Source organism: Athene noctua, chromosome 8 (genome assembly GCF_965140245.1).
Source record: "Athene noctua chromosome 8, bAthNoc1.hap1.1, whole genome shotgun sequence".
NCBI classification, from domain to species: domain Eukaryota; kingdom Metazoa; phylum Chordata; class Aves; order Strigiformes; family Strigidae; genus Athene; species Athene noctua.
In genome coordinates, this window is record NC_134044.1 from 3432300 (window position 1) to 3443442 (window position 11143).

General features: G+C 58.0%; 2 protein-coding genes across 7 annotated transcripts; one reads left to right on the forward strand and one right to left on the reverse strand.

Moving 5' to 3' along the window:
• Nucleotides 1–54: 54 nt before the first annotated feature.
• SCLY (selenocysteine lyase) lies at nt 55–5995 on the reverse strand. Of its 6 annotated transcripts, XM_074911753.1 has the most exons (14): nt 5931–5995; nt 5377–5442; nt 5190–5302; nt 4977–5077; nt 4676–4832; nt 4194–4321; nt 3930–4094; nt 3491–3597; nt 3119–3155; nt 2650–2733; nt 2403–2553; nt 2145–2220; nt 1558–1749; nt 55–766 (listed from the first exon to the last, which is right to left on the reverse strand). In XM_074911753.1, exons 2-13 carry the CDS (start codon nt 5424–5426, stop codon nt 1590–1592), a joined length of 1329 nt encoding a protein of 442 aa, XP_074767854.1. In that variant the 5' UTR covers nt 5427–5442; nt 5931–5995; the 3' UTR covers nt 55–766; nt 1558–1589. The 6 variants fall into 6 exon arrangements, 5 of the variants coding, with proteins under 5 accessions (XP_074767854.1, XP_074767856.1, XP_074767857.1 ...); XR_012634029.1 differs by lacking the exon at nt 5931–5995 and having other exon boundaries at nt 2403–2558; nt 5377–5642; XM_074911755.1 differs by lacking the exon at nt 5931–5995 and having other exon boundaries at nt 55–1093; nt 5377–5642.
• A 76-nt stretch (nt 5996–6071) lies between these two features.
• Nucleotides 6072–10894, forward strand: LOC141963299 (uncharacterized). The gene is made up of 2 exons (XM_074912492.1): nt 6072–6187; nt 7266–10894. The coding sequence occupies exon 2, from the start codon at nt 7299–7301 to the stop codon at nt 8145–8147; it is 849 nt and encodes a 282-aa protein (XP_074768593.1). The 5' UTR covers nt 6072–6187; nt 7266–7298; the 3' UTR covers nt 8148–10894.
• Nucleotides 10895–11143: the final 249 nt, after the last annotated feature.

The following is an 11143-nucleotide window of genomic DNA, read 5'->3' on the forward strand; positions in this document are numbered from 1 at the left end:
CTGGGAAGGAAAGGTCCCCAAGAGGTCCATGACAGATAAAAGATCTACCCCAGAAGCAGAGCAATATTGTTTCTACAGAACCACTTTTTCTAAAAGAGGTTTCAACTATTACACAAGGGAGAGAAACAAAAAAAAAGGAAAAAAGATGGCATTTGAGATTGAAGTGTGAGCAGCAGTGGTAACACTGAACAGCCTGGCAGGCATCCAGTGACACTAAGTCGGTGTGTTTGGCTCCTAACGCTTCAGTTAGAAATCAGATTTACAAAAAGCCCCAGGGCTTTAGGGCTCCAAACAGTATTCCTGGCTGTGCTAATATATGGCTAGTAAAGAGAAAGACTGGAGTCTGAGAATCTGCATCCATGGGCTCCCTGCCAGCCAGGACCAGTGGGCACCTCCCCGCTCCAGCAGATGCGACCTCTGCTGGGACACGAGCATTTTCTGAGGGAAAAGGCATTGCTCAGGTGACCCCAGCCAGCCCAGCTACCCCCATGGAAAATACATTTTACTTGGGGAAAAAGCCACAGCAGCAGCAATCACTTTTATTCCTCTGAACACCCAGGGAGACCAGGTTCCCCAACATCAGTCAGCCCAGCCGGCAATGCTCCTAATCCGTGTGACACTCGTGTCCTCCCGTGTCAGTGACGAGAGCGGCCGCCTGGGCCACGCAGGGATGATGCGTTTCCTTGGGCGCTGGAACAGTGACAGCTGCCCCGACAAATCCGTTTCCTTTAGGAGCACGTGGAGCTGGCAACAAGAGCTCTCCCTGCTGTAGGAAGGACAGGAGGAAGAGGAACAGGTAACGCAACACAGTGCTGGGAAGACTGTGCCCAAGGCTTCCCAGCCAAAAAAACCTTTGGTCGCTTAGAGCCGGGGCAGAGCAGTTCCCAGCCCAGCATTTTGGGGAATCTCATTTCCCTCTGGGCAGATGGTCTTTCCTCCTCTGAGCAGTAAGACAGCGGGAAAGCTTCCTTTGGGGAAAGCAACCAGGGCAAAAGACTCCATCTCCTACAGCTTCCATGTCTGTTGCGCTCTGGAGGGAGTCGAGCTTTGAGACTCCATCACGCCAAGGTGCTCGCAGGCAGCTGGGTACGTGCTGGCAAGCGAGGAGCACCTGATGGCAAGGCTGCCCCAACGCCTGCTCCGTGCCGGGGGAGACAACGGGGTCCCGAGAAAGCTCTCTCTGAGCTGCCCCAGCCCCAAAGCAGCAAAGCTTCCCCCTCAGCACAGTTCCCTGCTGCCTCCAACACCTGCACTAGCTTCTCCGCTCAAGCCACGCGTGCTGCAGAGCCGTGCCAGCCCTGCCGTGATCCCCGTGAGTGGATTTACAGCTGGGCACACCTAAGGGCACATCGCTGCCAAAACGGGGGATCCCGCTTCCTCCTCCTGCCACCACCAGCCCCAGCTTCCCCAGCGTCTGACCTGCGGTCACAGACTGCGGGCCGGGTCAGGTCAACTTAGGGATCGAGTGCAAAACTAATCCTGCCAAAACCTGAGCCCAAATCGACAGAGGCAGCCAGCACCCAGGGGCCAAGCAGGGCACAATCCCACCCCGAGAACCTGGGTGAAGGCTGGGGAGCGATTCCTGGGGTCTACGGGGTTTGGTCCTGGTCCAGCCGCGCCACAGCCTGCACGAGGTCCTGCACCACCAGGTCCACGTCTGCCCGCGTGGTGTCCCGGCCCAAGCTCAGCCGCAGGGCGTTCTGTGCCACGTCACAGGGGATCCCACAGCTGAGCAGAATCGAGGAGGGCCTGAAACACAGACATGGGGCTCAGTGGGATTACCTGGAGGGCTGAGGAAGCACACGTGTTGCCAGAAGGCTGCACCAAGAGGGAGCTCCAGGCAAACCTGGCTAGACATAAGGCAGACTCTCTTCTGGCAGTGCCAGGTGTTGGAAGAGTACTTCCGAGCTCAGCTGAATCACCAAAGCCAGGAGGGACAAAGCCCTTCCAAGCAGCAGTCAAGCGTTCCAGCTAGGTCTCCTGCCATAACCTCCTCTGCATCCCTCCAGCCCCTCTGGAAAGTGCTGCGCCCTCTTTGCTCGAGGTGACGCTGCCCACAGCCCCTTTCCCTGTCCGCTTTCCCTCCCTGCCACCCGCTCTCCTCTGGGCAGGTGCCCTGGGGCCTGGCAAAGCCGGCTGCTTACCGATCCCCTTTCTCAGAGTGGCAGGCAGCCCCAACGCTGGCAAGAAGCATCTGGCAGCGAGACAGCACCCTTCGCCCTGCAGCACACACAAGCACAGGTCTCCCAGTGCCCAGGCTCTCTCCAAGGGCCACTGCCTGCCTCATCGCCGTGCCTGGGCTATGGTCGAATGCCCGCTGGTCTCTAGCCACAGGGTGCTGTGCAGGGCAGGTGCTTGGCTCCACGGGCACCCTCACAGGGTAGCAGTGGGGTAAGAGCTACCTTGAAGGCCTGGGCCCAGGATGGAGAAGTTAGAGGTGTTGCAGAGTCGTTTGGAGCCTGTAAAGTGGCTGTTGAGGTGGATTCTCTGCTTCCCAAAGGCAGCCTGGAGAAATCCAGAGGGCTGTGAACCACTCCGGGTGTGCAAGCAGCTCTGTCCTGATGAGGAGGTGGCAGGGCCAGAGGGACATGCCCACCCTGACTCCAGACCCCAGGAGGGCAGAGACAAACAGGAACCAGGTCTACTCACCTCCAGCCTGGCCTCCAGGTAATCCCGAACATCCCGCATGTGAGCCTCATAGGCCTCCCAGTTCTTGCTCACTAACTCTGCAGCCTGAGGAGAGAAAACCCAGACAGGCTCCGTCAGCACCCCCCTGACACCTCCCTCCATGCATGGCCCCCTGGCACATGAGCCCAGCCTGGGAACAACTCCTGCAATTGCCAGGTCCACTGCGTCCCCCCAACAGCTTCCTGGTGCCTTGTGCCATGTGGGCTGCATGACTGCCTGCTGCCAGGGCTGCAAAGCCTGCCCATAGTGCTCTGAAGCTCCTTTGACTGGCACCAGAAAGCCCCATCTCCCTTCCCAATAGTTCGCCTGCCCTCCCACACCCCAAGTTCATCACTCATAACAACCGGGGAGCACAGGAGCTGGCTCCGTGCTGGCTCTGCCACGCAGCACCCCAGGGAACCCGTCACCTGTGACCCCATCACTGACTCACCTGGCCAAGACCAGCGATCATTGGGGTGTTCTCGGTGCTGGAAGGGAAGAGGGAGCAGTGAGTTGTTTCTGCAGCCCCAACCTCAGGGCACAGACATTCCCGGTGTAGGACCCCCCACCATTGCCAGGGGGTCCTGGACACCCCTCTGCAGTGATTGGGAAGGTGCAGTTCCACCCTGTGGTTCTTCCTGCAGCAAAGCCTGTGCACCAGGCTCCCACAATTCCCATGCACGGATCTACCTCCCCATGCTGGGCTGCCCACCCCAGGGCTGGCAGGTGACACAGCTGCCAGTTCAGCCTGGACTAAGCAGCCACATGTGGTTTGGCCACCAGCCCAAGGCTCAGCTCTCCGGGCCACCACCAGCCACCTTACCCGGGCCGGAAATTCCTCTCCTGTCCCCCTCCAAAGAGCATGGGGTGCAGCGGGGTGGTGGTGCCAGGGCCACGCACATACAGCGCGCCGATCCGCGGGCCATAGAACTGTGGGCAGAAACAGCCACGGTCACCCTGGAGACACTGCCAGGTGCCCCTTTCCTGTACTCCTACCCAAATCTGAGTCCCCTCCAGTGCTGATCCCTGCCCATCTCACAGGGCAGGGCTGTCCCTTGGCCTCCTCCTGCTCCCCCTTCCAGACAGGTCCCCTGACACGCAGAGGCCTTCTCCCCCAGCTGAAGACTTATCTTCAGAGACTTATCCAGCAGGAAAACTTTGGCCACTGATGAGGTATCAAGCTGTGGGGGGCACCCAAAGTCTCCCAAACACCCCAACAGAGACAGTTAGGAAGCGAAGAGGCCACGTGAACAGGGCCATACCTTGTGTCCCACGATGGTGAGGTAGTCCACCCCCAGCTCCTGCACGTCCACACGCCCCTTGCCAATCATCTGGGCCGCGTCCGTGTGCACGAGGATCCTGGGCAGCCCTGCTGCTGCTCTCTGCTGATTGAGGGCACGGACACGCTGGCTCAGCTCCATTACAGGCTGGTGGGAAGGAAGAGGGTCTGTGTCCCAGGGACCGTCTGCTCCCCCTTATCAAGCACCTTTTTGTGAGGATGTCCCTACCCTGTCCCACAGACTCACCATGATGACCCCAGTCTCGTTATTGGCCAACATGATGGAAACCAGGCAGGTGGTCGGCCGGATGGCAGCGAGGACGTCGTCCACCTCAGCCTGCCCACTTTGTGGGGACACGGCCACAAAGGTGGCTTCTGCAAGCCAAGAAACAAGCCCTGAGGTTTTCTGGGAAGCCCAACAGCACACAGGGCTGCCCACACCCTGCTGAACAGGCAGGAGAGCTGTGCATGCAGCTGGCACACAGGTAGAGAGCACAGCAGCTCTTGGAGCAGTGTTGGGTGCCAACGGGGTAATACACCCAGCTTGAGGGAATGGAGGCCCCATGTGGGGAGTCAGTGCCCTTTTTGGGGGGGAAAGGGGAGCATCATGGAGCAAGTGGGTCCCTGTCCTCCTCTGCAAAAATGCCAGCGGATAAAATCCCCCCTCACAAACCCCAGTCTGCAGCCAGATGTTCCTGAGCCATCCCCTGCGGTCCCTCTGGCACTCACCCACCAGACTCTCCTTCACCAGCTGCTCCAGCGGCAGGCGGACGGAGTCGTGCTCCACGCTTGATGTCACGATGTGTGGTGTCCCCCAGCTGTCCCCCGGCCTGGCCTGGTTTTCACAGAAGTGTCTGCGGGCAGTCTGGATCACCATGTTGTTTGCCTGAAGAGAGGAAGGCAGAGGGGAAAATGAAAGCCCTGAGGGAGGGCAGTGCCCTTTGCACCCACCCTCCTCATCGCCACTTGCTCGAGAGGAGATGGCGGGCAGGAGCGTCACCGCCCGCACAGAGATCACAGCTGCTCTCACCTCTGTGCCCCCCGAGGTAAAGATGATGTCCTCCGGCCGACCTCCCACCATCCTCGCCAGGCTCTCCCGGGCACTGCCAATGAGCTCCTTCGCCTTCCTGCCTGCAGGACGAGACCCCAGAGCTCCCGCAGCTCCGCCACAGGCCCTCATGGCCAGGGACTCGGCTGGACCGCAGCGGGGAGCCAAGGAGCCAGCAGCCCCCCGGGTCCCTACCTGCGGGATGGGAGCTGCTGGGGTTGCCCCAGGCCTGGCGCATGGCGTCCCACACAGCCTGGGCCACCTCGGGGGCCAGCGGAGTGGTGGCGTTGTAGTCCAGATAGATCCTCCTGCGGGGGCAAGCGGAGGGTGAGGGGGCGCCGGGGGCAGGAGCGGGGGGCACAGGGCAGGGACCGGGCCTCACCCCTCCGCCGCGTCGGGCTGCGCCTCCGCCGGCTCCGTCCCGGCGCCCATCGCTGCCGCCGCCGCCCTGGCACCGCGGGGCACAGCGGTGTGGGCGCCAGCGGGGGACCGGGCAGCGGCTCTGCCCGCCCCCCGCCACGGCGCCGCCAATCAGCCGCCTCCTGCCTGCCCCACCGCCGCTGTGCCCACCAATCAGCTGCCTGTCTCCTTCCTCCCATGACGGCACTCACCAATCAGCTCCCTCTCCCCTGCCCCACAATAGCACCCGCCAATCATCTCCCTCCTTCCTCCCTTCCCCGCCGCCAATCCGCTCCCCGACGGCTGGGCAGGGACCAATCAGCTCCCGTCATCCTCGCCGTCCCGCACTGCGCCCGCCCATTGGCCGGGGAATCCCGAGCCCGCGGGGCTCCCATTGGCCCCCGGCAGGAGGCGCCCGCGGCGCGACCAATCGGCTCCGCCCAGTGTCCGCGCGAGGCGCTTCCTCCCCGCGGCCAGGGGGCGCCCGGGCGCGCGGCGGGGGGCGGTGTCCGGGCCGCGGCGCGGCCGCACGCTCACTCTCTCGCGCCGCTCCCGTGTCCCCGAGCGGCCAATCCCGCGGGCGCTGCCGCCGCGCCGGGCGGAAGGGGCGGGACGAGGCGTCGCGCACTTCCGGCGCGCGCCATCGAGACGCGCGGGGCGGGGGCGGCCCTTCCGGGGGAGGGTGGGCGCGAGCCGCCGCGGCGCTGCCCCTTTCCAAGATGGCGGCGGTAACCTCGGCCTGTTCCCCCCGCTCCTTCCTGCGCAGGCTCCGCAGACCCCCCTCCAAGATGGCGGTGAGCCCCGGGGAGGGGAGGGGCCGGGCCGGGCCGGGGGCAGGGCGCGCCAGGCTCCGCCGACCCCAGCCCGGGGCCCGCGGCCCGCAGGAGGCCTCAGGCAGGGCGGGCGGGCGGGCGGCGCCCGGGGCCCTTCCCGGCACTGCGCCGTGACTCAGCGCTGCGGGGGGCCGCGGGGGGCCGCGGGGAGAGGGGGGGGCGGCCCCCGGCCCCGCTGCTCCGGTGGCGGTCCCGCAGCCCCCGGTGCGCCCCCGTCCTCTGGGAACCGCCGGCCGAGGCGGCGGGGGCCCCTCGGGCCTGGCCGGGGCCGGCGATGGGCCCTGTGTCCGCAGCGGGTCCGGGCCTCGAGGCTCTCCGGGGCCCTCCGGCCGGGGCGGCGGGCCCGAGCCGCGGCTGAGCAGCTGCGGGCCGCGATGCCGCTCGCCCCGGCCCCCGCGCCGCCTGCGCGGCCGGGAAAAGTGCCAGTCATGCTGCGGGGCAGGCCGGGCCTAGGCAGGGCGGCAGCGGGCTGCGATGAGTAATCCCCGGCCGAGGCCTCGGTGCTGCGGGCGGTGTCTCCGTCGGGGGAGAGGGAAGGGCGGAGGGCGCCAGGAGGGCGAGCCGGTGTCCCGGGGCCGCTCCCGGGGAGCGGGCGAAGCGAGAGGGGCCGCGGGGGAGGCGAGCTCGCCCGTTTTGGGCAGCCCCGTACCGGCACAGGAGCAAGCTGCGAGGTGTCACGGCCAGCCGGTGCGGAGGCATGCCCGTCCTCCCGTGCCGGCACTGAAGTGCGGTGCCCTAGGCGGCCTTGATTTACTGTAATTTACAATATGAACTCCAAAACCCAATTAAAAACTAATAACATAAACACACCGTATTAGGCTTTAAGAACCGCACAGAGGAGTGAGATAGACTTGATGTGCAGATGTTTAAATGGGCTGGGCTAACACTGCAGCCATCCAACAGCAACAGAGTACACCATAAAATCCTAGATCTTATTGGTCTGAGCACGTTTTCTCATCTGTTTGTTTTTGCTCCGGGAAAAAAAAAAAAAGCTTCATTTGACATACTCCTTTTTTTTTTTCTTCCCCTCGTCTTTCAGATTATGTCATAACTACAATATAAACGAGCAGTGATGGAATCACTGGACACAGAGGTGAGAGCACGGAAGACTCTAGGGACTGTTGAATATGTAGAGTCTTCGGGTTTCACCCAGGGAGTGCTGCCAACCAAGAAGGATGTGGTTCAGAATATGCTGTACTTGTTGCAGCCTAAAAGAGCTGGTCAGGCCCAGCGGTCCAAAGAAGATGCGGCCCAGTTGCTCGCTGAGCACCTCCAAGAGCACTGGTTGGTTTGTAACTTGCACACCATCGCGACGCAAAATATAAAGAAACTTATCCTCAAAATGTACGAGGAGTTTACCAGATTGTATCAGACCAGAAAGCAGAGACAGAACCAGGCTTTTACCGAGAGAGCAGACAAATTCAACGAGAGTTCAGAGAAGCTCTTTGATGTATTTTGTACAGACGCGCAGACGAGAAATAAACTGGAGGAGTACAGTGGGATAAAAATGACTAGCATCGAGTGGAAATTTCTTGAAGATCAAAGAAGTGAAAGAAAAATGTACTATGAAGATTTCACAGACAAACAGGAATTGAAGATGATGGAAAGAAGACAAAAGATACAATGTTTGGAGCACTTCAGAAAACTCGCCAGGGAGGAAAAGGAAGGAAACAAAGCGAAGGAAATGAAATACAAAAGTGACGAGCAATCGGACGAAGGCACAAGCGTGGATGAATCTTACCCTGCAGAGGAGGAGAACGGCGGGGCTCCGGCCTTTTCACTGCGGGGCAGAAGGAAGCGCCGGTGCACCACGAGTCCTGCGAGCGCCGCCATGCCCCTGGAGTGCCAGCATATACGGATGAGCATCAGGAGAGTTAGGCCTGGGTTCTACGAGACTGTGGAGAAGGTCAAAAACTGCTAGCGCATGCCGTGGTCGGCAGGCAGAGCTGCTGGAGTACGAGGTGGCAAGGCACACGTTAGGCAAGTTTGAAATCCCACCATCAATTGGAAGTGATTGTTGTAGATCCCCAAGCCAGAGCTCAGGAACACCCTGCCTCCCAGGGAGCACGCTGGGACGGCGGCAACAGCAGCAAGGACTAAAACATGTGAATTTGGAAGGATAGGTAGTCAGCGGCTAACAAGGCAAAGGCTCAAACGTAGCAGAGGATCTAAGGTTACGTAGCGTATAAGCCTCTTCTTCCAAGGTCCTGTCTACATCAGTGGGTTCTTAGAAGTCTCTCGCCATTTCTGAGCCAGTGGTGGCCTGACAGTATGAAACAGGACTCGGATTTACTGCAGGGAAATAACGTGGACTTGTTGCTAATCAAAAATTCACATGCTGAAAAGCCCTAACTCCTGGTTTCGGTGGGAGGAAAAGGTGCTGGGCCCCTTTTCAGCAGAATTTGGCGTTTCTGAGAGGAAGGAAGCTGGTTTTCAGCCCGAATGACCCAGCCCCGGAGAGGCGCCCGGGGGTTTTGCGAAGGGATTGCTCTCTTGCTCGAGGAGGGGGAGAGAGAGATTGGGAGACATTTGAGTGCTTTGGCTGTGAAAGCATTGGTGATTCTGAATGTTTTATTCTAGATTCTATTTTAATGACGTTTCCTTGATCAGGATGAACCTTCCCCTAGTTGGATGAGTTTTAACATGAAGTCCCTAATCTAGGATCTGAAGTGTGAATCCTAAATGACGTGGTAATGTTTTATCTTTGGGGGGTGGGGTGGGGTGGGTGGTGTAAGATAGGGGGAAGGATGAAAATTGCATCATTTAGTTCTAAGATGGAAAGAATTTTATGAACTGTTATCCTGCCACCTTAGGATATAGGGAAGAAGAAGCCTTCCCAGGTGTGGGTAGCTGTGGTATTTGCCGCAAAAGGCTCCTGAATCTGGGCTTGCTTTTCCACCCGCCATGGTCCTGCAGACCAGCAGGGTGGAAGTGGTAGCTTTCCACCCAGAGTTTGTTTGAACAAAGTATAACCCTCTTGCCCACGTACATCCTGAGCAGTGACGTGTCTGATTTTAGATACCCGCAGTACGAGGGTATCAGCCCGTTTTAGTTAGAGTTGCTTTACTGGTTTTTAAAGATGAGAGACTTGAACTTTCAGTGGCACCCAGTGCTGGAGGTCTCTCTGGTGAGATTCCCAAACCTTGCCAGACTACACTGAAAATGAAAAACTCTGAGACTCTATTTGTCCACAGAAGCTCTCTGGTAGAAAAAGTGCAAACTTGCCTGGTTTTCAAATTTACCTTCCAGTGTGAATGTTGGTTTCCCCACTCCAGTATCTCAGCTTTTCCCCGTTTCTTTCCTCTCCGTCCTGCACATCATTTTACTGACATTAACTCGTGCTGTTTCATTCTTTGGCTTTTGCTCCCTTTAACAATAAATGCATGTACAAATAATTTTATCAGTTCCTTTACTTTTGATGAATCAGTTCTTGGACTGCTTTGAAGTCCTATGCCAAAGGAGGAATGAAACGCAGATTAGCTGCTGCTCCGAGGGGGACGCAGCAGAGCGAGCGCGGGCGGGCGGCGGCGGGGGCCCGGCCTTGCTGCTGGGGCAGGCTGCGGCGTGTCCCCCCCTCCCTCCGCCTGCCCACGGATCCGTCCGGCTCCCAGCGAGGCATCAGCTCCCCAGGCACCTCGCTCGGTAGCAATTGCTGGGATCCTTATTCTGTGTCTCTGAGAAGTTCCTCATGGTAAGTCGCTCCAAAATATTTAGCGAACTCTTGTGTATTCCGCATCACTCGTAGTGTCGTCGCAGGTTTAATAGCACACGCCCACGTTCTGCAACGCCCTTCGGCCTCAGCTGCTTGAGAGTTCGCAGCCCTCTTTCTCCTCCTCTCTCTGACGTACTTCACTGACTTCCCCCGTGCAAATTATGTTACATTTAAACTATTTGCCTTCCAGCCCTGAGGTGCTGGACTTGAGCCTCTCACTGGGCTTTTACACCAGCAGCTCTGTTTCAGCAGGGAATATAGCCAAGCTCGGACCTCGCCGAAGTAGAATTTTTTTTAATAACTGCTGTAAAACCCCCTTTGTATTACAAATATAGCTGACAGTATAAATGCTCGTGTGTAAAGCAAATCCGCCAGGGTTGACTCGAATATGGAACACAGCTGTATAGTGCTTTATGATTTTCAGGGAATTTAAGGTTGTCGAATCCGACTTCCTGTATACCACAGGGAATTACATTTCATTCAGAAGCCCCACACTCAGCCTACTGGTTTCAGTTTAACTGACGTGTCTTACAGAAAGTCGAGCTGAAGACGTCAGAAGTCTGCTGTCTTCCTCAGTTACACACTTGGTGGTTTGTCACCTTTGATGTTTTAAAAAAGAAAAAAAAAAGTAAAAAAAAAAAAAAAGTCCGACCATCCTCTAGGCTGTGATTCTTTTTCATGACATCTTGTACAGGCTGAGCGGTGTTTATCACATTTAAATCATACTTGTTTTTTTTTTTAACTGGGTTTGACTGTGGATAGAGCCAAAGCCTGGCTCTGTTTCTGCTGCAACAGGGGGAAAATTTCTAAATGATGTATTCTGATTACTCTTCTTTGGGACCATGGTGCCTTTTTAATCAGGACAGTAAATCTTGTCCCAGGATTCTGTACTTTTGTACGTTAACAGTTGTTGACTTTCCTTTTTTGGTGTGTCCCAAATAAATTAATATAACATACCTTTGGGCTTTGGTTTCTTCTTTCTAAAGGGGGAGGAAAGAGGAAACTGAAGCTAAAATAAATCTTCTCTACTCCAGCTCTCCCTCGCAGGCTCTGGCAGGAGCCGCCATGAAGCATGCAGGTGGAGCCGCCCTCATCGGACTGCGTGGGGCAGCAGTAGGGAAGCTGCTAGAGATGGAGGCCGGGATCGGGGCCCCACCTGGAGCCCTTTTGTGGTTTTTAACCAAAAATGCTGGAGCCCGGAGCAG

Excerpts from the sequence above, each read along its gene's own strand:
- LOC141963299 (XM_074912492.1), top strand. The coding sequence starts at position 7,299 with ATGGAATCACTGGACACAGAGGTGAGAGCACGGAAGACTCTAGGGACT.
- SCLY (XM_074911753.1), bottom strand. The coding sequence starts at position 5,426 with ATGGGCGCCGGGACGGAGCCGGCGGAGGCGCAGCCCGACGCGGCGGAG. Across the intron at positions 5,078-5,189 it reads CAGCAGCTCCCATCCCGCAG|GCAGGAAGGCGAAGGAGCTC; the intron begins GTAGGGACCCGG and ends CTCGTCCTGCAG. Across the intron at positions 3,598-3,929 it reads TCACCATCGTGGGACACAAG|TTCTATGGCCCGCGGATCGG; the intron begins GTATGGCCCTGT and ends TTCTGCCCACAG.